At 38.1% G+C, this 25,903-nt stretch overlaps 1 protein-coding gene across 1 annotated transcript; it reads left to right on the forward strand.

Annotated features, from left to right (window-relative positions):
- The first annotated feature begins 692 nt into the window (after positions 1-692).
- On the forward strand, positions 693-25,531 carry NEIL3 (nei like DNA glycosylase 3). Its single transcript, XM_069856560.1, has 10 exons — positions 693-824; positions 2,261-2,376; positions 10,332-10,466; positions 11,526-11,739; positions 12,926-13,000; positions 15,505-15,671; positions 18,147-18,316; positions 21,384-21,786; positions 23,597-23,771; positions 24,564-25,531. Exons 1-10 carry the CDS (start codon positions 693-695, stop codon positions 24,738-24,740), a joined length of 1,764 nt encoding a protein of 587 aa, XP_069712661.1. The 3' UTR covers positions 24,741-25,531.
- Positions 25,532-25,903: the final 372 nt, after the last annotated feature.

Here is a 25,903-nt window from a genome sequence, read left to right on the forward strand (position 1 = left end):
ACACAGTATTCGAGGAGCGGTCTCACCAGTGCCAAGTACAGAGGGAGAATAACCTCCCTGGACGTGCTGGTCACGCTGTTTCTGATACACATATTCTGATGCAGCCCAGGATACGGTTGGCCTTCAACCAGCGTGCGTGTGCCTCAGAAGGTGGATATGAAGAGATGGTGTCTAATGCTCTGTCTTCAAATGCAAGTTCCCTCAATTTTCTTAAAACTCATGAACACTTACTTCAAATGCAGCTGATAAAGGACTAGTTTCCTTGTGTAAACACGGGCTGATTGCAAAAAAAAAGCCATTAAATATGGCCTTTATAAAGGTTAAGATTAACTTTCAATTCTACGTTAAATAAATCTTTAAAAATGTACTTGCAAGAGTAGTTTAGACACCACTAGGAAGCCTGGGACAGCTAATTAGGTATTTGAGGACAAGTTCACCCTTAAGAACAAAACAAACAGGACACACCCTCGAAGGGTCTCACAAAACAACGCCTTTTGCTTCCCGTCCACGCAAAAGGCAGCCTAAGCTTCCCCACCCGCTGCCCGGGACCGCAGAGGCCATACGAGGCGGATGGGGCCGGGCGGACCGAGAGGTTCCTTTCTGCCACGCCCCGGCCCGCGTTGCCCCGGGCAGCTCCGCCCCGGGCGCGGCAGATTTGAACGGCGGAGCGGGGCGGCAAGAAGGCCGCGGCCATGGTGGAGGGGCCGGGCTGCAAGCTGTGCGGGGAGAGGCTGCGGGGCCGCCTGCGGCCAGGCCAGACCGTGCGGGGCGTGCGGGGCCGCGACCCGGCGGCCGGGGCTGCGGTGAGAGAAGTGGGGGCCGTGGTGAGAGAAGTTGGGGCCGTGGGGGCATATCTGTATGCATATCTGTGCCTTACAGTTAAGGCTCTGATGACAGTGAATATACTGTTTGCAGATTTCAGTGGGTTCTGGGAAACTTGAGGCGCTCTTTGGGGGAAGGCAGACCTTGACAGGCTGAGGAAAAATAGGCTGGCAGACAGCGTTCACAGGGCTTTGAGTCCTGCACTTAGAACAAAATGATGTCATGCAATGGCGCAGGCCTGGCTGTTGGTCAGATAGGAAACAGCTCCATGGACAAAAAAGTATTCAGGGAGTGCACCTTTCCGAGGAAGAGGGCCAGCTCTGTACTGGGCTGTGCTAATGACAGTGTAGTCAGCAGGCTGAGGGAAATGGATCTTAACTCCATTCAGCACCCGCAAGGCTGCACGGAATTACTGTGTCCAGTTTTTGGCTTCCTAGGAGGAAAAAGATAATGAGTCTTCTGGAACTATTAGCAGGCTGAAGCACATGATGCCCAAGGAGAAGATAAGTGAGCTGCGGTTTTACTGCTCTCTTCAGCTGCCTCAAAAGGGAGTATGGGAGGGAAAGAGCTAGACTCTTGTCAGAGGTGCGCAGTAGGGTAAGAGGCAGCAGATGCAAGCGACAATAGTAGTAATTGTGATTAACTATTAGGATTTTTTTTTTTTCATTATGACAATAGTGAAGCCCTGGAATAAGGGCACAGAAACGGAAGTCTACATTCCTGAAGCTACTCTAAAGTTGACCTGGGCTGCCTAATCCAAGTCAGTCTGGACCAGATAACCTGTAAATGTCCCATCTTATAATTGCAGTGGAGTTTCATGTGCTAAATGAGAGAAAATTATTGCTTCAAATTCACAATTAACTTTATCTTCTCCTTTAGTAGTGTCCCATCTGCTGTTCACCATCTCCAAATCTTAGGCTTCCAGCTAGTAGAATGACAGAAATATCCCTGTGGGCTTAGTGGAGGCTTTTCTGTAATACGCAATGCCCCAGCTGAAGCACTGAAAACATATTATTAACTTGGATAGAAACTGCAGCAAGAGGCATCAGGAGAAGGATGTAGGTCTGCAAATGGCAGAATTGACATTCTGATAAGTATTTAATATTTAAACTATACCTGTTTAGTTTATATCAGCCTAAAACTCTTACTGTGAATTCATGACTTGAAGGAAAACTCAGGAAATACATTGATTAAAAACTATGTATATTGTTTCAGTTTGAAAAAGGATGAGCTAAGTTATGATAGCATTAGCAACAGTGACTGTGCTTCCTGTGTTAATAGTCTCATGGAACTGATAGAGCTGCTTAAGGAGAGAAGATTTAATACTGTCCAAATTGGAGAATTAGTTCATACAGCTACTTGCTGAATGTGTACAGATGTTAGAATCAAAGTAGTATAAATTCTGTTTTAATCTTTATATGTGTGTACTCATTTTCAGACTGCTGCAAGTGAGAAGAGAATCTCTGGTCATGATTTTCTTATTGGGCATGTTTACAGGGGTGTGGAGACATTGGGAAAGGAACTTTTTATGTATTTTGATCAGAAAGCTTTAAGGTAAGAGGCAAGAAAACGGTTTCCTATGCATTCAGACTGTACCTATCTGGGAGGTTATCTTGTTCTTGCTTAATGTCTATTTCAGAAATTTGCATGTTAGTGTCACACAGAAACTTCTCAGAAGCCTTTCTACAGTGCTGAAAATACTGGCTAAGTCACTTACCTTTTCAATTAATTTACTGCTTTATTCTTGGTCTAAGATTCCATGTAAATGTATGCGAAAAGGACAGTTATTCCCTGGAACGCTTTGTTTCAAACAGGAAATTGCATTTTCTAGGGACAGAACTTGGAGAAATGGGTGCAGTTACCGTTACTTAATATCTTCCACAACAAACTCCACTTGCAATTTCTTTTAGCTTTCCTTCAGAAATTTAGATTGAGTTTCTGTACTTAACTTTTAATGATTCAGTTGCTCTGATAATAAACTTGTGTGAAAACATTGCTTAACTTAAAAATATTATATGTGTATGCATTTATGCTGCCTTGATTTCTTTAAAAAATTATTTACAACTCTTTGTTTTGGAACTGTCTTTGAAATGTGTCAGGCGAATGGTTTGGTTATCATAAGTGTACCTCTTAACTTCTAGGTGAAACAGTTTCTCCTAAGCAAATGGTAAAACTGCCAAATTGTTCTTCACTCGTTCTTTGCAGAGCTTATTAGGGGTTTGTTGGCATGTTAAGGATTTGGTCATATGCTTTAACCACTTGGACATCTTCTTGTATAGCCACCAAGGTTGTATTTGGAATCTGTTTTACTTTTTCTAGCTCAATATACTTCTGTGCTGCAAAGTCAGCTAAAAATAAGTAAACCCAAATGCACAGTGTGATGGGTTATTAAAAAAAACCTTCTCATTCTTTATGATAATTAGCATAGCCTACTTAAGTAAGGCCCTTATATTTAATAGTTAAGGCTTGTATTAAACCTTTTCTTTCACCTTTCTACTTACAACATAATTCTAATCTTTTGAAATCTTTAAAAGGGAAAACAACATCACTTCTACGTTCAGGGTAGTCTGTTGCCTAGTAACGGATCATGAACAAAGTTCATGAATTTTCTTCACTTAGGCTGGTAATATCAACAAATACCTTACAACTCAGTGACATAACAGCAGTACCACTGGTGAAATATTATAAGAGGGAGATGGAAGCGAAAATGCTTGGCTTCAAGTACAGCAGTTTACAGTGGATGCATGCTGGATAAATAAAGGCAGTGATATAATAATAATTACCTGGGATAATGTGTAGACTGATCTTTGGTAGCAGGGGCCTGCTGGTTACCGTAAATAGTGCTATATGCTTATTTGTCCTCCTGCTGGAGAAATGCAACTAGTCTTACTAGTACATACCAGTCTTTACATTGTAATCACAGAAGTAACCAGTAGAACAACGATGTGTTTAAAGCAACTCATGTTTATGAAGCACAGGATTATGTTCCTCATCAGTTTCTCTTGCTTTCTGTTGTGCTTTCTTAAATAGAAATGGAGAAGAAAAAGTGGGTTTTAAAAAGAAAAAGATAAGTCAATTATAAAGGAAGATTACAAAATAAAGGCAAGGGAGGTAGCTGATACAGGTGTTTGCCTTTTTAAAATTACTATTGCATGTATTACAAATTGATTGGATAAGTAAAGGAGTAACTTATAAGTAACTTATAAGAAAATACTGTTACAACAGACTGAATTGCATTATTGGAAGAAAAAAGCTATTACCAAGAAATGTAAGTAAGCATTTTGCAAACGTCTTCTTCAAATAGAAACAAAACATGGCCAAGTTCTAATATGGAAAATATCCTTTGACCATGGAAGATCTTAAATATTGCATTGGCTAGCAAGCTAAAGAATTAAGTTTTTGTACTTAATAACTGAAGGTTGTTTTCATTGCTTGTTAATGAGCATAAAAGTTTCATCAATTCATCAGTTATTGTAGCTTTAGAAACTGTATTTAAAAGACATTTTGATCATGTCACTGGTTGGTAATACTGTAGAAGTTGTATACTAGAAAGATTTCCTCTACACAGGAGGAAGAAGTTATTTATTTTATAGTGAAAGTCTTCATTCTGTTTTTAAAATGTATATTGTGCATCTTAAAGATGTTGAGGGGAGGCAGATGAAGGCCTCAGAAAATGCATCTTACAACAGATTAAGATTGGCTGCTGAGATTGTCAGGAGAGGACATAAGGAATACTTCTTCAGAGAATGTATTATTTATTAAAGTTAGCTCTCAAATATACGATTTTCTTGTCATGAAGTGCTACTGATTAGACAGATTCTGTATTTCTACATAGTTTCTTAGCACAACAAAGCCAGCTTTTCCTGTATGCTAAGATTACCTGTAAAAAGCTGGTAGTCGTGCCAGAATAATGTTAGTCAGACATGTCTTGTGGAAGACTGGGCCATGAAGGATTATTTACTCATTTTATGCTCCTGGATTTTCTCAAGTGGGGAATGACTGCCTGGTAGGAGAAGATAACCTAGCCATGAAATAGTTTTATGCAGTTTGGCTACTCTTTGATTGCTTGCCTGACTTGAAAATCAGGTGAATACTTCTCAAGTATTTCCATGTTGTGGATAGTGATTGGCAAATGAAGTTCAGTATTACTTGTATATTTGCAACCCATGGTGGGCAGTAAAAGCCTTTTTTTTTCTTTTTTTTCTTTTTTTTTTTTGTGTACAAATGACACCTTCTGAAGAAATTAATACTTTTTGATGTTCATTTACATAAGGACATTAAAGTCATTGAAGAAAGTAAAGTGGGTTTCTTTGTTTTGTTTTGTCTGTTTGTTTGTTTTTTTAATCTGAGGCCTTTTTCTCAATTTTGCCTTGAAAGTCACTTAAATAATCAATGAAAATTGAAAAAAAACCAAACCTGATACTTGCAAGTTGTGCAAGAGAGGCTTGCATGGACTGTATGTTTTGCTATGAAAGCAATACAGCTGTGTGAGGAAATTTGCCCTGGGTTTAGTTTTTGTAGTGTGCTATTAGTGTAAGTTTGGAGTGATAAATGGTTTAGAAAAGATTCTGGTAGTTGGTGGTGCATGTGTGTTTTTGCTTAACTGAAAACAGACAGTTAGGAAAGAGACTGTAAATTGCATCTTGACTCCTAGAACTTGATAAAGTGAATTGTCACTGTCTTACATCTCCATATAATAGTTCAGCTGTGCTGCTACTAATCTTTTGATTTTTTTTTTATGGGGAAATTTTTTTCTAAAAAAAGCAGATCCTTCCAAATTGTATGGCATGAAAATTCTAAAACCTCTCCTTTTTACTTAAAAACAACAGCAAAAAAAAAAATCAGCTCCCTAATAGCTATCATTGAACAACAGGCCTTAAGTTTAATTAGCTTGGGTTTTCTATTTGTAATTGCAAATGCACGTAGCATGGGGAATAAACAAGAGGAATTGGAGATATGTGTGCACTTGCAGGGCTGTGATATCATTGCCCTCACAGAGATATGGTAGGATGATCATATGATTGGGATAGAGGGATAAAGGCTCTTTATAAAGGATAGGCAGAGGAGATGAGAAGGGGATGTTGCTCTCTATATGTCAGTGGCCAGGTGAAGTGCATGGGGCTTCACATGAAGAGCTGACCGAGAGCCTATGGGTCAGGATTAAGGGGAAAGCAGGGTCAGGTGGTGCTATAGTGGGAGTCTGTTACAAGCCACCCAACCAGAAAGAGTGAGCAGACGAGGCCCTCTGCAGACATATAGTCACAGCCTCACATTTGCAAGCTCTAGCCTTCATGGGAGACTTTAGCCCTCCTGGCACATCAAGGCATAAGCAATCCAGGAGGTTCCTGGAATGCATTAATGGTAACTTTCCTCTCCAAGAGATAAAAGAGCCAACAGAAATGGTGCTATGCTGGACCTTGTTATCACAAGCAAAGAAGGGCTGGTAGGGAATGTGAAGATCAAGAGAAGCCTTGGCTGCAGTGGCTGTGAAATGGTGGAGCTTAAGATCCTTAAGGCAGTGAGGAGGGTGTGCAGCTCACTACCCTGGAATTCAGAAGAGTAGACTTTGGCCTCTTCAAGGACCTGCTTGTTAAGAGTATTATGGGATGAAGTTGTGGAGAGGAGAGGGGCCCCAGAAAGATGGTTAATATTCAAGGATCACTTCCTCCAAGCTCAGGTGGAATGCATCCCAACGAAGAGAAAGGCAAAAATGCTAGGAGGCCTGCATGGATGAACAAGAAACTCCTGGACCAATTCAAACAGAAAAAGGAAGCCTACAGAGGGTGGAAACAAGGACAGGCAGCCTGGGAAGAATACAGAGAAGTTGTCCAAGCAGCCAGGGTTCAGGTTAGGAAAGCTAGAACCCTGATAGAATTAAATATGGCCAAGGACATTGAGAACAGCAACAAAAGCTTCTGTAGGTATGTCAGTGATAAAAGGAAGAATAGGGAGAATGTGGACCCTCTCCAGAAGGAAACGGCAGACCTGGTTACCCCAAATATGGAGTAGGCTGAGGTACTGAAGTGTGTTATTTCAGTATCTCACTCATAAAAACGGTTTCAGTCAAGAAGGAAAACAGATTACAAATCAATCTGTGTAATAAGCATAATACCCAGAAGCTGAAAAATATATCTCAAAGATATAATAAAGTTCCCTTGAAAACCAGATGAGATATAGAACTACTTCTCCACTGAACTTTGTAAAATAGGCATGTGTGCTTTCAAGGTGCAGATTTCATTGCTTAACTTGCCTAAACAGGCTGGACTGCTGGGCAGAGACTAATGGCATGAGGTTTAACAAGGCCAAATGCCGAGTCCTGCACTTGGGGCACAACAACCCTATGCAGTGCTACAGACTGGGAGAAGCCTGGCTGGAAAGCTGCCAGGAGGAGGAGTACCTGGGAGTGTTGGTTGACAGCAGACTGAACATGAGCCAGCAGTGTGCCCAGGTGGCCAAGAAGGCCAATAGCACCTTGGCTTGTATCAGAAATGGTGTGACCAGCAGGTCCAGGGAGGTTATTCTCCCTCTGTACTCAGCACCGGTGAGACTGCTCCTCAAATACTGTGTTCAGTTCTGGGCCCCTCACCACAAGAAGGATGTTGAGGCTCTGGAGTGAGTCCAGACAAGAGCAACAAAGCTGGTGAAGGGGCTGGAGAGCAAGTCTTATGAGGAGCGTCTGAGAGAGCTGGGGTTGTTTAGCCTGGAGAAGAGGAGGCTGAGGGGAGACCTTATTGGTCTCTACAACTACCTGAAAGGAGGTTGTGGAGAGGAGGGAGCTGGCCTCTTCTCCCAAGTGACAGGGGACAGGACAAGAGGGAATGGCCTCAAGCTCCGCCAGGGGAGGTTTAGGCTGGGCATAAGGAAAAAATTCTTCACTGAAAGGGTCATTGTGCACTGGAACGGTCTGCCCAGGGAGGTGGTTGACTCGTCTTCCCTGGAGGTGTTTAAGGTGTGGGTGGATGAGGTACTGAGGGGCGTGGTTTAGAGATTGGTGGGAATGGTTGGACTCAATGACCTGGTGGGTCTCTTCCAACTTGGTGATTCTATGATTCTATGAAGACCATCTAAGGAACCTGAAAGAGCACAAGTCCATGAGACCTGATGAAATGCATCTGCAGGTCCCAAGGGAACTGGCAGATGAAGTTGTTAAGCCACTATCCGTTATATCTGGCAAGTTGTGGTAGAGTCCAGTGTAGTTCCCATGACTGCAAAAGGGGAAGCATAACTCCTACTTTTAAAAAAGGGAAAAAGGAAGACCCAAGGAACTACAGACTGGTCAGTCTCACCTCAGTGCCTGACAAGATCATGGAGCAGATCTTCTTGGAAACCCTGAGGCAAATGCAAAATAAAGAGGTGATCTGTGACAACCAACATGGCTTCACTAAGGGTAAATCATGCCTGACAAATTTGGTAGCCTTCTATGGTAGGGCTACAGCGTTGGTGGATAAGTTAAGAGTAACTGACATCTACTTAGACTTGTGCAAAGCATTTGACACTGTCCTGCATGACATTCTTGTCTCTTAATTGGAGAGGCATGGATTTGATGGATGGACCACTTGGTGGATAGGGAATTGACTGGATAGTTGCACTCACAGGAGTTATGGTGAATGGCTTAATATCCAAGTGGAGACCTGTGAGTAGCAGGTCGAGGGAGGTGATTCTTCCCATCTACTCTGCTCTCATGTGACTTTACCTGGAGTCCTACATTCAGTTTTGGAGTCCTCAGCACAAGAAGGATACGAATTAGAGCGAGTCTAGAGGAGGGCCACAAAGATGATCAGAGGGCTGGAGCACCTCCTGTATGAGGACAGGCTGAGAGAATTGTGCTTGTTTAGCTTTAAAAGAAGACAAGGCTCCAGAGAGACCTTTTTGCAGCCTTCTAGTACATAAAGGGGGCTCTATGGGAAAGCTGGGGAGGCACCCTTTATCAGGGAGTGTAGTGATAGGATGTGAGAGGTAAAGGCTTTAAGCTGAAAGAGGATAGATTTAGATTATTTGTTAGGAAAAAAAATTTTCTTGTGAGAGTGCTGAGGCACTGGAACAGGTTGTCCAAGGAAGGTGTGGGTGCTCTGTCCCAGGAGGTATTCAAGACCAGGTTGGATGAGGCTGTGAGCAGCCTGGCCTAGTGGAAGGTGTTCTTGCCAATCGCAGGGGTGTTGGAACTAGATGCTCTTTAATGTCCTTCCTAACTCAAACCATTCTATGATTCTATAATTAAAATAAGGAGATTTGTGTTTTGTACTATTTTAGGACATCAAAGGTAATGAAACACATTGATATGAAATTTTATAAATTTCCTAAGGCTTTTGAACGTCAATGTGTAGCGATGACTTAAGTATTTTTTTCTAATCATGAACTGACAAGTCACTAAGAGAGCTAATAGTTGTAATTCTTTATGCACCATTTCAACAATGTACTGAAGCTTGGTTAATTAAACCATCAGCTATTAATGTGAATGCCATTTCTTTTATTAAAACATTCTGGAAGCATTTAATGCATTAAGCAGTTGAAAATATGAATAAATGCTATAAGGAACTTGCATAAAGAATTGACTTTAATGAAATGTTGTCTTAACCATTCTGTAAATGTTTTGAATGCCTGTTCTTCCTGAAATGTAACATTTATGCAGTTTCATCTCTTAAATCTTTTTGTATCTACAAAATAATCCACCTTTTCCTGATATACAATATGAAGGATTAGGGTGCTCTCTTTCTTGTCTTATATTTATTTTGTATTTGAATGTACCAGTTGAACTCATTAAGAAATAAGTGTAGAAGACCACAGTCAAGCCTGCCCCAAGTAACTAGCTCTCTATGTAGAATACATTAGAAATTGTAAGATGTCTTAAGGCATTAGTGATCTGTAAAAGGAATGCTTGAAAGAATCTGTTCCACTCCATTGCCATCTGTGCGTTTTTCAGTTTCTCTTCCATTGATTTTTAATTGACCTGCAGCTTTTGCCTTGGTTTTAGGCAAAGAAAAGTGGAAAACAACACATGGCAGATGTTAATTTTTGTGGATTTATTAGAAGCAGCTTTGATATAACAGTGTTGTCAATGTGAGGACTGAAATCTTTCCTTTTGTACCAGGTGACTTCTGCCTCATTTAACAGAAAATTGTCTGGTAAAGTAGCCTCATTTCTTTCAGCCTCCTTGAAGATTTAACAACCTATGTTGGAAGACCAGTGTGACAAGTGAAAAAAATCAAGTGTGATACACCAGAAAATTGTTGTATTTAATTGAACAGGTTTGACTTCTGTATAATGAATTATGAAGACCACTGCAAAACTGCTATGTTTTGGAATGTTTCTGGGAAGGGTGCTTCTCTGGGATTTGAGCACTATGTAAGCAGGTAGTTTGTTGCAGTGTTACACTTAATGACTAGAATTAGAGTACATAGATCCTGACTTGGTTAGGTAAGGACTTGGTTCATATCTTTAAAAAATAGACTAGCTTGATACTTGGAAACATTGTTAAGATAAAATACCCATAAGAACTCTTTCTTTCCAAGGATTCACTTTGGTATGAACGGTTCCATGCGCATTAATCCTGATGGATGCAAAGACAGAAATGGAGCACCAGCAGTTTTGGAGATACAGCTTGCAGAGGATACTGTTTGTTTTTTTGAGGTGACAGCGGAGTATAGGTAAAGCACAAACTAACCAAATTATACACAGCTTGGTTTATTTCTTTTATAACATTCTCTAAGAACATAGTGAAAAAGTCACACACAAATTGTTAGCTACTTGGGTGAAAGCCATCATAGCCACAAAAACAAAAGAAAACTTTGTAAACATATTGTATATAGATTGGTGTGGTAATTTAATTTTGTTACTTGTATATCAGAATTTATATAAAGTTAAAGTAGTTCTGTGCCATAGCCTCAGATAGTGTCAAGACTGGGAATGAAAGCTGGATTTAATTCCATCCTTGGATCTGAATGCTGAACCCCCATGTGTGAAGATTACTGCTTTCAGATTTTTATACTGCTGAGGTGGTGGTTTTATTTTTGTTTTCTTTTTAAAAGCAAATTGGTATAATCGTCCTAATAGAGATTAAGGGGACATTTTTGTCCATCATCATTGCAATTCTCACTGCAAATAAAAATGACATAGCAAGCTTAATTTTAAAGCATTTGAGGCTCTTGTGTGAAAAAGAACATGTAAATTCAAGTAATGTATAAATGCTTATTTAATATTACAAAAATAAAAGCTTATGTAAGCCTGAGATGACTTATACTGTATTATGTTCACCCTAGTTGTTTTTTGGTTTATGATTATACTTAACCTAATAAAATCAAGGTTTCAGAAAATATCTTTTGTTGCTGTTATCATGTTGTAACTACAGGAGCATGTAAACACTTAGCTGGTTATGGTTGACGGTCCAAACACATGGTCTGTCAGAAGACATGTTAGAAGTAATTTTAGAGCAAGGACCTGGCAATTCGTTTTCAACCTGAAAAGAATGAGGAAGATTTCTTGTATGTTGGACCAGATGTGTATTCTACGCATGTATCATTGACCTGATTTTTTGGGGGTGGTGTTTAATGGAATTTCTGTGCCTCTTCCTGCCACTGGTATTTTCATGGTTTGTTATCTGCATTTAGTGCTCTATTATACTCTTATGTGTTGTCTTTTAAGCCATACTGGTATATTAGCATATAGTTAAAATAAAACTAAATCTTAATGTATTTTTTTTTTTCCAGAAGTGCAGCTGAGAGTGAGCAGAAAGTGAGAATGATGGAAAGCTTGGATGTCTGTTCCCCAAAGTTTAGCTTCTTAAGAGCAGAAAGTGAGATTAAGCAACAGAAAACCCGCATGTTGTGTGATGTTTTGCTGGATCAAGCAGTATTACCTGGTGTGGGAAATATTATAAAAAATGAAGCACTGTTTGACAGTGGTCTCCATCCAGCTGTTAAGGTGGGTGAAATGTCTCAAGATTTTTTTTTTTTAATGACTCTAAAGTATTAACAGCATAAATACGTATTTATATAACATTGTAGTCTTCTTACCTTTGCTTTATGGTCTGTCATTTCTTAAGTTGTTCTAAGACACTAAATAAATATTATTGTAACTGAAGATATTTGTCATGATATTCCTTGGAACCTGTTGCTGCTGCTGCTGCCTCACAAAGTGGACATATTTTGTGGGGCTAAGCCTTGTCTCTTACAACTTGAAACATCTCTATTAGGGAATTCAATTAACTTTCAAATCCCAACTTTGTCTGGCATCCTGGTGTACTACCATTAAATTGTCAGCCTATAAATAAAGGAAAGAGTACTCTGGTTTTCTTTGTTCAGTTACTACCCAAAATGGTTTATGTGGTAGAGTTGATTTATTTTTGCAGCTCCTTCTTCCTTTTTCTGCCCTGCTAGATGGCATGATTTCCTTTTCTACCATTGTTTACTGTACTTTTTTTGCTTAAGATCCTCAAGCATGCATCCTCAGACTTTTGGTTGAAAAGTCTGATGTTTGTAAAACAGATTGAGATTGCATGGAATGTAAAGGAAAGCTGGTGAAGATAGTAACCAGAGGATTTTTTTTTTTTAAAAACAATGTTTCTGGAAGTTCTTCATAGGATCAGTCTGGATTTCAATTGTACCTGCAATGTGAGCTGGCAGAGGAAAGAAAAACATGATTTAAAATTGAGTTCTTAACAAAAATGTGTTTTGGTTGATAAGTCTCTCTAAGTGTGATCCCTTTCACTCAAGTGTTCTTCCTGAAGATCTCTCACAGAAAAAAGCCTCTAATGATAGGTCATTTCATAATCCATGAAGAAATTAAGATGGATTAGTTGCTAACTTCATGTGATCTTGAACTCTCCTCAGTTTGGAGGAAGCCTGAAATTTTTACCTAGTGTGTTATGTGGGTGAGGTTAAGTACGATTTTTGGTATTCAGACAATGAGTTTGCATTGTATAGAATATGAAAGCATATTGTTTTACTGAGATGATATGTATAATGTGAATTTAGAGAATTATCATCATGGGAAGCAATGCAATTCCACATGAGCTGAAGGTGTTCAAAGTGTTCCTGCATTATAGAACTATCTGCTGTTGTCCCTTAGCATCGTAATATTCTGAAAATCATTCTTGTCTTATTTACAGGTTTGTCAGCTGACAGATGAGCACATATGTTGTTTGGTGAAAATGACACGTGATTTTACAATGCTTTTTTATAAGGTATCGGCACACATTTCTGAGAAACCTCCAAAACTTAACTCTGGCACGTTAGCTATATGTGATTATCTAGCAAAACCAGTAAAAAGTTGTAACAAGAGAAGAGACCCATGATATGAATGTTGGTTTGTGTGGTCTTTGTTAATTGTGAATTGTCAAACAATGGAAAGGTGGGGGAGTCTAAGCTGTAAGAATGTGCACAGGCTGGCCCAGCTGTAGCAGGAGTGTTTGACAGATGCTCCCTGAGGGCCAGTACAGTGCAGCTGTGCATGTGCTGTAATGTCACCCTGAACATGTCAGAACTGAGGTAGGTTAAGCACTCTTATATGTAAGGTAACATAAAGGTCACTTTTCAAACTGGGAACTAGAGATTGCCCCAAGGAAGCATGAAGGTAATTCATGTGGCTTTCTTTATGGAACTTGTAATAGCAAATATGTTTATTGGACTAAATTGATTGTAACTTCTAACATCTTTATTTTTCTACCTGAAACAACTTTTTAGGTTGCTGAAGTGAAATAAATTCAAGCGTCGCCCTGCTGCCACTATTTCACTAGAATTTCATTTCTTCCCTTGTTAAACTTTACAACTCCTGGTTGCTTTTTAACTTTCCAAAAAGAGAAATAGAATTTGACCTAATTCTTGTATGTTTCTCTTTTGTTATGTGCAGAGAAAGGAACAGCAGTAGTGAAATTTTTGTCTGTTTCTCTTGGTATTCATGAAAGGCAAGAAGTTAGTGCTGCTAAAATTAATTTTTGGTAGGCTGAGAGGAGGGCACCTAACTTTCCTAATTCCTTCTTTCAATCATAAAGGCTAAAAATGTAATTTGTTTAATAGTCTGCTTTCCCCCAGCCATTGAAGAATAGTTTAGTCTGTTGGCAAGGGAAATCTTTTCATTCCCTACGTTAACATAGTGAAGTCTACCAGTAAAGAGAGAGCATCCAGTTCTGCAACAATTATAATACTAGGGGGTTTGTGTCATATGCTTTTAGATTGACAATAAACAAACAAGTTAAACTTTGTGTAGCTCAGTTGTGCAGCAAGTATTCACCAATCAAGTGGTTTTAAAGGAGAGCTATCCTGTTCACCCAAGTCTCTTTAAGATAAAAGTGAAATGAAAATAGATTAAAAAGAGGAATAGTACTTGATAATTTTTTTAATACACTTTATAGAATATTTGTAGCAATAATGCTGTATCATTTGTGGAAATACACCTTAGAGATGCAAGGACGAGGAATCTTGTGTAAAAAGCTGTTGCTTTTGCCTGGTTTTTAAATAACTGGATGGGAGTAAACTATTAAGAGGAAACTAACTGTAAACTTTCAGGAAAAACCTTGAGGAGAAAGCAAACTGCTTGTGAACATTCATACAAATATGTATTAGCAATTCCTTGTGATTGAATTACTAGATTGTACTGGCAAAAGCATATTCATTCAATAAGGCTGGTGAATAAGAGCACAGCAGTAACAAATATGCTGTGCTTAAAGACTGGGAAAACTCCAGGATCTTCATGCATTGTGGAGCTAGAGTTATCAAACCATGACAAAGCTGGGCTGGTATTGCTGAGCCAGCTGTGGTATCATTTGAACTGTGCCCAAGGAACTGTGAGGGTAGTGCAGAAACTAGTGTGGCTCTGCAGAGTTGGCTGTGTCTCTGCTGGGCTTTCTGCTGGGCTTTTCTAGTTTTTGAGTTTGTGTATTTCTTTTGTTTTTTCTTTTTCTGCCAGTCTATACTGATTCCATGTCAATTGTCTCATGAAATGAGCTTGTCAGCTCTCTGGAGGCTCTTTAGGCCACTGCGGCCTTTAGGCATGTACTATACTTAATTTAATATGACTTTCTGCCAGGATCTGGGGAGCTTGCCATACTGTCAAGTGGCCTTTTTATAAGCCAACTTGTCTGGCATGGCCAGAGCTAAGGTGAAGCTGAGCAACTGTACTACATGACTTATGCAGAATTTCTGGAATATTTCTGCTTTGCAACAGTACATTAGGTTTTGGGAAGGTTGATTAACCCAGATTGATCTGGCTTTATTATGTATTTTTGGTTCTTTTTAGGGCGAGGAAAGATGATGTTGGTTTGTATTTTGTGTTTGTTTTATTTTTGTTTTCTGTGCTGCATTGATTGGAGCTTGTCAGCTTTTTTTAAGAATACTCCTGCAGGTGCCAAGTCAAAGACAAATGGTGCTGAATTAGTTCTAGCTGGTGCAGCTGAATTCAGGGGCTCCCTGTTTGCACCATGCTAGTTGTTTTGGGTTTTTTTTTAATCTTGTCTTTTATTGCATTATGTGGAGAATTCCAGACAATGGTCCACTTGGTTTAAACTCTATTCTTTTCATAAAAGAATATGAAATATAGATGATAGCCCTTATAAGTATGCTTTAAACATTTTTGTGGTCACGGAGCTGTCAGTTTACGTAGAAGTTTTTATTTTACCTTCAGCTGAACTGTAGACTGATACAAAATTCATACTGGGTCCCTAACTTAGGTTTTAAACATCCTCTGTTTTAGTGCCGCAAGACTGGGTCTCCACTCTACAAACACTACAAAGTATACAAGCGCCCAACCTGTGGTCAGTGCAGTGGAAAGATCACTGTGTGTCGTTTAGGAGAGAATAACAGGATGACCTACTTCTGCTCTCAATGTCAAAAGGCAGATCCCCAGCTTGTCAATGTTGGGTATGATATTATACTTACTTTTTAACACTTTAGAGCATCAAAGTGCTTAAGCGCCTTGAAGCGCTGTTACAGTAATAGGATATCACTTCTCAAATAGAAAGGATCCTTGTGCATTTTATATCTAAGTTCACTTGACTTTGCAAAAGACAAATGTTTTGACCATTGATATTTAAAAATGGTTATAAGCTTTGATTCTATGATACCATTTCTCTTAAAGGCCCCTTCTCTTATGAAATAGGTGTTACTCTAATCAAATGTAGGAATTATAAAACAACTCAGAGTTTGAATTATTCACTGCTTCTGGAAAAGCTGCCCCTTGTTCTTGGTGTTACCGATATAATAGGCTAGGATATTTACACACAACTGGGCTAAATAGCAGAAAGAAGGTAGGAATTTGTGTCTCTATTGTTTTTCCCACAGGTGAGCCACTCCAGTCTTGGAATACCTATGTAGCTGTGTATGTATGAAATGTTATTCTGGCTGTAGAGTTACAGTGAGAAAAACTAAAACTTCAGTAAATTCAAAGTGGAGCAAATATGGTAGGGCGTATGACTTTTCTTCCTTCTTATTGGATTTGGAAAGCTTTTACTACAGGTTTGCCAGAGACACTGCCAGTTCCACATAAATTGTGCTAGCAGTAGCTTTCCACCTTATTTTAGAAAAGCAAAAAATGCGTTTGATATCACAAAGGATCCAAAGGTAAAAGTTCCAAAAGTACCTTACTCATAATTCTAAGGTATTCTTGAAAATTTTCATCTAAGGTTTCAGCATCTTGCCTTTTTAAACTGAGGTCTGTCAGCCTATCAAAAGGTACTGCTTCACTTTGCAAACTGCCTCCGTTATTTTGTGTACGTATTTACTTTTTTAAAGTAAGGTTTACAGGACATGTGAATCTGTCTCCCACCTTCTTTCAAGATTCAGACAGCTGAAGAGATTTTAGTTAAAGCTTAAAAATCGCCTTTGAGTACAGATCAAATACAGAAAATTCCAGCGTGGGAGATAAATATTTCACATGCTGATAACCCCAGTCTGCTGTATTTTCAGAAAGTAATAATGAGAAATGTTTTGCAGAAGGATAGGAAGACAGCAGTGTTCTGTTGAGTCAGATTACTAGAAAATAGTGCAAGAAAAATAAAATCTTTCTGTTCTAGAAGTAGGGGGTTGGGGTTTTGTTGGGTTTTGTTGTAGTTGTGGGATTTCTTGAAACAAATAATTAAACAGTGTCTGTTCTGCCTCTTGACAGCACAGGATATCTGGTATGTCAGCAGTTCTCATTATCTTCCTTAGCTTTCCTGTTGTGGGTGAGATGTGGTACATAGTAGATATCTCCACCATTGTCTTAGAAATCTAGCCTGTTATGGAGAGCAATGATTAGGGAATAATTGATAGGTCTAAGGAATGGCACAACAGTTCCCAAGTACAGCATTTGCATTATTAATTGAAGTGCTTAAATTTTTTAGGATTAAGTCTCAGAAAAGTAGTTAATTCCACAAAAACTATGGCGAAAAATGCTTAATGACTTATCAGCCATAGTACTTAAAAGTTTGCATACAGATCTTACTGAATAGGTATGTTCCAGTTACATTTGGCATGCTAACAGTGTTCAGATACTATGACAAAACTAGACCTTGGTGAAGTACAGCAACTCAAAAATAGTAACTGTGGTTCTAAATCAGCTTATCAACATAGGAGGTATAATTTGCAGGAAAAGAAATTAAAAAATATCTATAGAGATGTCTGGAGTACAGCTTTGGCTCACCAGTGTCAGCTGGGACATTATTGAATCTTTCCGATGAAAACAAACAAAACCCAAAACAAAGAAAAACCCAAACAAATAATTAAAAAAAAAAAAGACAAAAAAACTCAAAAAGAAAATCCTTAATTCTGAACAGTCTCCTAAATGTTAAAGTTTTCCAGCAAATGGTGACACACAAGAAAAACTATAACTTTCAAGGTTTTCAGTTCTGTTGGCTGTTACGACTGGTCTAATGGGTGCCATTTAAATGAAAGCAAAAAAACTTGTTTGTTGGATTGTGTGCCTTTCTGTAGTTCAGCCTCTGAACAGTTGCATTTGTTAGCAAGCATTGTGCACAAGGGATGGGGGAGAAAGTACTGAAACAGTCTCCCTTTCTTGTCAAGTTTCCTGCTGCAGTACTTGAAAGTAGTAGTGAATTTGAGAGAGGCTGGAGCATTGTGCTGGAGCGTATATCAGTTAATTATTAACTTTCTGTCCATTTTCGTTTAAATATTTTTGTTTGTTTTACTACCTCAGCATTGGGAAGGATTTGCCCTTGAGGTAAAAGAAAAAACAAATAATCAAGCTAACCATGACATGCTGTCCAAGCTGTGACAGGCAAGCTTAACACTGTGTACTGCTTGTTCTCTAGCCCTGTGCCTCCCTGTACATAGTGGTGTAAGGCAATTTGTAGAAGAAACATCACAAAACATCACTAACATCATTCTTTTGTTTCACAGCAAACTGCCAACTAGAAATAGCCTAATTGGCTGGGCATGTGGCAGGGGGTCATGTTCTAATGAACATGTAGCTCAGAAATCTGAAGAAGAGTGGACGTGTGTGCGCTGTACCCTAATAAACAAGCCTTCTGCTGAAATTTGTGATGCCTGTTTGACTTCAAGGCCTGAAGGTATTGAAAGTTTGTCTGGAACTTCTGCTGGGAAAGGAGGAAGGATTGTGGTTTTGATATAGTTTTTAGAATTACAGAACTATAGGAGTGTCTCCTTGTGAATCACATTAATATAATATTAGCTAACTTAAAGTTAGATTTTGGGGAAGCCTTATACAGACAATCATGGAAACTGTTGTGTCCTAAACCCTAAAAGTGTCTTGTCTTCCAGCTTTGTGTGCAGGTAGAATTACATAGACAAGCCTCTGCAATGACTGCTGATTTTATTGGGGCAAGGAGTGAGACAAAATGCCATTCCTTCAACGCTTTTTAAAATCATTAGATGCTTGGAGTGCATGTCTGATAGAGAAATCACCAGGGTTAGAAAAGTAACTATCACACTTTCATCTGAACAAAAGCAGTATATTTTGGTATCCTTTTGAAAAATATATCAGGTTTCTCAGGGGTTGTATTTTTTCCTCCAAGTTCACAGTAAGGATGATTCTGTGCTTTTATGTCTCTTACTGGAGCTTTTAATGGTCCTATCTAGATCTGGTGGGCAGAAGCAGCAGTGAATGAGACTTAGAAAGGGACAGGAAAAGAGAAAGAGTAACATGCTACCTTGCCTCCACACTTTTGTATAGAAATTTGGATATTAAGAAGGGATTAGTGAGGTAATGGACAGACTTTCACGGAGACCTTTTTTAACCTGAGGAGGAAGGTGTGTATTCTTTTTCACTTTCTGTAGAAAGAGCGAGTAAATCCCTTTACAGATGTCCTATCCCTCTGAGGGATTCACAGGAAGTTATTTGACTCAAGACTATTCTGAAACATTTTGAATTGCTACACGTATTTCAAGAAACAAAGTCTAATGATGTGCATGTGTGTGACTTACAGAGTTGTTCTAGCACTAGCTTTATCCCTACTGAAACTTTTCTACATCAAAAACCAATAGTCCACTTAATATGTAGCAAAATACTCAATGAAGTGGCCAAAATCTTCATTCTACAACTTATTTATATTTTTTTCTAGCTTCAGAGCTGCAGAACTGAAAGATAGTTGTAAACAATATATATAGGCTTTTATATCTGAGAAGAATTTGTATTACGTAGGCTCCACAACCTGTTGTTAAAGGTTCAATACATTTAACTATATGACTCAAAATACATATGCTGAAATCAGAATTAAATACCACATTCCTATAGCTTTTGATGGTACTTTAAGCCATAGTTTCCAAAGTGCCCCCAATTCCTAGCCCGTGAAGAAGGGACTTGGTGGTACCAATCTCTATTCTTATTTTATAAGTCTTTATGCTTTTTTTAAAGCACTGCTTCATTCTAGTTATTCCTTTTAGGAGTTTCACACATCGCTCCATTCATAGTTTACACTAGCTAAAGTCCATTTCTTCAGGCCAAGAATCAATAAAAGTATGTCTTAGTGCCTTACAGGACGGCTGTTGCCAGCAGGGGCTAATCTTGCATAATTATGCAAAATCAGCCCCAGAAACCTGAAAGATTTAATTTGTCCACAGACTCAGATGTACCAACTAACATTTATCCTGGAATTAATACTGTCAGCTGGTCCTTAAAATATATAGTGGCATGTCTGCAAATGGTTTATTTTAAGCCTAACAAAATCCTGTTCTTTTTCTTGTACTTCTAAGTTTCAGTTGCTTAGCTGTATGCCATTACTGAAAACAGGCTTGGAATTTAAAGATATGTTAAACTTGGAATGCTGTTACAAAAATTCTTCTCAAAAAAAGAAGAGTTATTGCACTGTAGGAGTTAATATTTGAGATTTTCTTAAACATGGTTTTACTTACCTCTCTCCTCTTAATTTTAAGATTCCTTGCCTTCTCATTTTGTTCATTTTTTGTCTTTTGTGTTTCTAAAACTAACTGTCAGCAGAAACGTTTGAACTTTTGAGGACAGAATGCTTGGCACATAAAGCTAGCTGTTGGGAATACAGCTGAAATAATTTAGTCTGCAGAGAGAGAACTATTTACCATTACATCTCAATGTCCTTGCTCTTTTTCTAAATACAAGGCCAAGATTCTATTCTCTCTTAAACAAATCTGAATGTGTTGGAACCAGTAGGTTTTATTGTGCAGCAGTAACAAAATGGAAGGATCCTGGAAACAAGTATTGTTGAGAGTAAACTGTAGGGATTCTTATTTTGTTTCTGGATGAAAATCCTTTGGAGAGAGTGTGGCCTTGTGTATGCCTTATCTACTCATTTTCTTCTGCTTAATTCCCCTTCCCTTCCTTGTAAGGAGGGAAGATGGAAGATGAGAAAGGACTCTGTTCTTCAACACTGTGGCTTCACAGCTACTTAAAGATTGTACATAGGGAATTCATAAAGTTTCTTTTCACCATTTTTTCAGGACAGATTACCTACAGACTCCTTATATAGTAAACTGGCACTAATAAATTATCCCCAGTGATTATTGCCCGTTTGACAGGGCTCTGATTCTGTGAAGAAATGTATTGTTGTTCATGTCAGGAGATATTATAAATGCAAAGTAAGTGTCTGAACTGTTTGCTTCTGAAGCCTCTTACAGTAATGGATCAATAAGTTTGGATGGATGCAATGTTTGGAAAGGATGGGAAACCCTGAAAGCACTAGAAAAACCCAACAAATGAATATTCCTTTTTGTGTCGACAATAAAACAATACTTTAAAAGCTGATAATGTTTTGCTGCTGGGAGGTACCATACCCTGCAATCTCCCAGTGCTGGGGTTATAAATTATTTTGAAAAATGTATATATCCCTATATCTGGTCCAAATTCAATTTTGTATGGCTAATTCTGCAGTAGTTTTCATTAATACTTTTCACATTTGGTCTTATTTTAGCAATAGTAATGTTACCTTGAAACACATATCGTATGTGATTCCAAAAGTGCATGAGCTTTTTTTTTACTGTAAGAAATTTGGTACAATATCCAATCTGTGACAAGTTTTGAGATATTTGAAGACGGTATGATGCATTTACTTTCACTCCCTATATGATGACTTACAAATACAGATCTGAAATATGATGTATAACTCTCCACAGATGGATTATAACCAATAACTTATTTTTCCTTAGTTACAAAGACAGAGAATGTTGAAGATTCTGCAGCCTTTAACATAAACTTAATGAAGTACCCTTGTAATAATTTTGGAAAGCCAAGCACAGAAATAAAGATCAATAGGAAAACTGCATTTGGAACTACAACTCTTGTATTAACAGATCTTGGTAGTAAAGCTGTTCTGAAAAATGATACCGAAATATCTCATGGAGACTCTCAATGTATTGGTCCAAAAAGAAATTGCAATCAAATCCAAAACAATGTCTACCAGTCAGGGGGAAGCATAGATAAAGATTGCTCAACACACAGAACTGCTATGGCTTTGTCCTCCTGTCAGCAACTTCTCTCTTTCAAACACATAGAGAAGAAACAGAAAACTGATAATCTATCCTCTGTTCACCAACATAATACAGGAATCAGGTATGTATCCTAGAATGTAAACAAGTCTCTTTTTATAATCCCATAAACCAACTTTATCCCTAAAGATTAATGGAATACTGTGCTGTTGGGTTCAGACACTGTCCTCTTTGGATTTCTGCCAGAGGTAACTTACTATCATGCAGCTAAAATTATACTCAGATTTAAAAAGCACTGAATGATCTAGGCTGTCACTAGAAAAGTCCTGATTTTTGTCATCTGGCCAGTACTAGCGTTAACTGAACAGCTGTTCATTGTTCAGCTCTTCCCATGGAACAGGACGGTACAGCTCTAATAGCTCAAGAAGCAGAGTTCTACCTAAGGAGTTGTCTGGTCTTAGCACTGTAGTTGCTGTCTGCTTAGAGATATTGAAGTCATTGTGAAAGATGACAAAAGTGGTAATATGAATTAATATGTTCTAATTGAATTTATTTGTCAAGTAAGAGTTTTCAGAGTTCTTCCATGATAGAAAGCTCTGTACAGGTACATTGACTAACCTCCCAGCACTATTTTCTCTTAATTTTCCTCCTCATTCTATATGTAATTACTTCAGCACTCTAACCATCCTGAATTCTTATTTACATAGGCCTATTCAGACACATCTATTGCCTAGTTAAGAGAAATGTGAGAACCTATTAGGGTTGTCAAGGAAAAGTTGGGCAGACATACACAACAATAATGGCAGTGCAAAGTAGATGTTGCAGTGGTAAATTGTGCAAGGTGAATGTGAAATATTAATGATATGCTACAAAATTCTTGTTCATATGTTTATTCTGAAATACAGAAATTATTTCTTCCATTGTTGAAGCACCAGTTTTGAAACAGGATCTTAGTGGCTAGCCAGGTTAGGCTGTATGAATATACTTTCTCCTTCCTGAACTGAGGATCTAGGCAGGATAACAGAGAATACAGAGGAGTGCAAAGAAGAAAGCAAGCTTTAGCAAGTCATCAACTTAAATGTTTAAAACCAGACAAACACTTTATAACAAAAAAGAACAAAAAAATTGTGTGGTTTTTTTTCTTTCATTTTAATGAGGTGCCAGAAGAAAACTGCTAAATGCAGGACTGCAATATTCCAGACATAAGAGAGCATAATTCCTAAGCTGATAACAAGAATTAATTTTTTTTACTAAGGTTTCATCACTGCTTTCTGCTCTATATAATTACATTGAAAAGATAAATTTCAGACTATTAATTTTTTCATGATACAGTTTAAAAAAGGCCTTGTATATTGCATTCAGATAATCTGACTACCTCAGTCATGAGGAAGAAAGGAAAAAAAAAACCAAAAAACACTTTATGCCATTCAGAGAACACTGTTCCACTACCTTAGCTAAATTACTTATTGTCCAGATACAATCTGGAGCATTACTGTAACTTTTTAGTAAAGCAGTGGGAGTCTTCTGCGAAGCATTGAAATACCTTCAGCCTGAAGTAATTGCTTGCTCTTGGTCTTTTTCCCACTGAGATCAGAATAGTCTACAAAAGTATGTTGGAATTTGGGGTGGGTAGTGTAATAATGATGCTAATGTGTATATTGTTTTGTAGATTAATTTGAGTACTTTGAAATAATTTAAAACATGGGCTAATGATGGGTAAAACTGGTATAATAACTGCAAGGAAACATGCAGTCTTGTCTGTTTACTACTAGCAAAGATTCAGCTTTAAAGGTGTAGTAGACAGCATTACAGAAGCAAGTTCTCTGTTATTGTGTGTCAAAGAACACTGAGTGAGGTATTGTAATGGCAGGGGAGTTTTTTGGTTGGTAATCTCTAATCTTTAACAGGAGTCATTTTGTAACCTGTCGTTACAGCACACCCCAAGCGAATGTAACAGATGATACTCGTATGTTAAGTGCGCGTCATCCTCGCTGCAGTAAACACAGCCGTCTCTGCAGCCTCAGAGTTGTAAGAAAGGACGGAGAAAACAAGGGCAGGCAGTTTTATAGCTGTCCTTTACCCAGAGAAACTCAGTGTGACTACTTTCAAGTATGTATAAGAATTCAAGGTCTGTTTTTGAATAAGCACTTTTTCCTGCAGCCTCCTTGCCTCAGTAATCTGTAATTATGGACAGATGATCTGTTTAAAGTTTGAAGTAATTTTAAATACTTTTTCCACAGTGAATTGAAATTTAAGAGTTTAATAGTAGTTATACACTTACAGTTTTAGTTACTCCTCCTACTGCTGAGAAGGCGTGTGCTTATGCAAATACTCTTAACAGATGCATAGCAGAAATGTTGATTTGAAGGGAGTTGTACAAGTTGTTTAGATCAGCCTTTTGCTTGAAGGACTATGGCAAACTCTAGAACTAGACATCAGCCATGTTTCTGTCTAGCCAAAATCTTGGAAACTTCCAAGGATGAGGATTCTGTCATCTGCCTGGGCAACTGCTCCAACTGCTGCAGTAATAACTAACCTGACCTTCCTGGCTGCAACTGGTGGCCGTTGTTCCTTGCTGTGAATGTGACTTAGAAGAGTTTGACTTGGTCACCTACTGCCAGGCAGCTAATAGATGAAATCAAGACAGTAATGACTATAATGCCTTAATTTAAAGCAAACTCTGTGTTAACATCAATTAGAGTTACTCCAGTTAAAATGCTTACAGTTCCAATTAATGTCAAAGAAAAAAAAATCTAAAATTGGCGATGATAAGATAGTTTTATCTTAACTGTTAGGAAGAGTTTCTTCTAGGGCCTTCCCTGTAGATCTGTTTCTGTTGCTAGTTTTAAAGTACCCATCACATATGCTAAAATTGTGCCTGAAATATGTTTCTTTTGACAGTGGGCTGACTTGAATTTTCCATTTTGTAAACATGGCAAGCGATGTGTTATGAAGACTGTGCTGAAGATTGGTCCAAATAATGGAAAGAACTTTTTTGTGTGCCCTCTTGGGAAGGAAAAGCAGTGTGGCTTTTTCCAGTGGGCAGAAAATGGGCCAGGTATGGAGATTATTCGTTGATGTTAGATGCTCTAGTTAACTACTCCTTGGGATGTCTTAAATGCATACAACTTGCCTAGCCATTTCTGTTTTGGTTTTATTTTGTCTTTTTCCCCGTTCACTGGTTCATAATTAAAGGAGCTCCAACATGTAAAGAACTGCAGATTTGGAAAGAGTAATTTTATATAGTGCAATAAAAACTAAACACTGCTTGTATGCTGCACACTATTTTGAAATAAGCACCTAGCTTGCAATATATTGTGACATACTGTTATTTCTAATAAAAAAATGAAGTGTTTTCCTTTTTCCCTGTCAATATCAGTGAACTTTGACAGCACCGCATATTTTCAAGCATATATGTGACTTACAGAATGGATAAGTTTATCTAAATTAGTATTTTAAATTGGTAGACTTCTTCATAAATGTAAACATGTATTTAATAAAAGTGAATAATAAGGCAGTCTATTCTTTTAAATACCATTTTATACTTTATTTATCTAGAGTTTAAAATGAAACAGCAATGGACCGCATGCTTTGAATTTCACCAGAGCTGGATGTGTGTCCTTGCTCAGATTTGGAAAATAAAAACTGCCTTATAGTTAAAAATGTGGCCCTGCAGTTTTCTTAATTACATACCTTAAATCTAGGTCTTCACATTTTATTCTAGTTGCTACTGAACTTTTTTTTCCTCCAGTCCCTGTGTAATGCATAGTAAAATCATACCTCCTAAATGGTTAAAATTCAGTTTATGTTGGCTTGTCTTACTACAATTTGATGAAACAAGGGGAAAAGTAAATAGAAGGTGCTAAGCTATCAAACATGAAGAAAAGCAAAATCAGAACTCTTCAAATCTTTGGAGCATGTACTATAGATAACAAGGTAGATGAAACGAATGAAGATATGGCCATAGAGTCACAAATTATTGCATAACAGATGTTTTTTAAAGGAAGTAAGTGGAAGTAGCATTTCTTCCCAACAAAATGGCATGAGATGAAACAGGTTTAAAAGCTTCTGCAAAGGGTCCTCAATCTATGCAAACACTTAGTGTTATTTCTGAGTGTAAACTGCCTTTTTTTTTATTGTGGGTTGTTGAGGGTTGAAGACTACTTAATTTTTTTGAGAAAGTTGTGGAACTTCAGTCTAATTTAAATCTTCCTCATCATGGTGCAACTGAAACAAATTAA

The sequence above is a fragment of the Phaenicophaeus curvirostris genome, chromosome 4 (genome assembly GCF_032191515.1).
Source record: "Phaenicophaeus curvirostris isolate KB17595 chromosome 4, BPBGC_Pcur_1.0, whole genome shotgun sequence".
NCBI classification, from domain to species: domain Eukaryota; kingdom Metazoa; phylum Chordata; class Aves; order Cuculiformes; family Cuculidae; genus Phaenicophaeus; species Phaenicophaeus curvirostris.

What these genes read in the sequence shown, in the direction of transcription:
- NEIL3 (XM_069856560.1), top strand. Translation starts at nt 693, where the DNA reads ATGGTGGAGGGGCCGGGCTGCAAGCTGTGCGGGGAGAGGCTGCGGGGC. An exon ending in TGAGAGAAGTGGGGGCCGTG is followed by an intron (nt 825 to 2,260) that starts GTGAGAGAAGTT and finishes ACTCATTTTCAG; the next exon opens with ACTGCTGCAAGTGAGAAGAG. An exon ending in TTACAATGCTTTTTTATAAG is followed by an intron (nt 13,001 to 15,504) that starts GTATCGGCACAC and finishes CCTCTGTTTTAG; the next exon opens with TGCCGCAAGACTGGGTCTCC.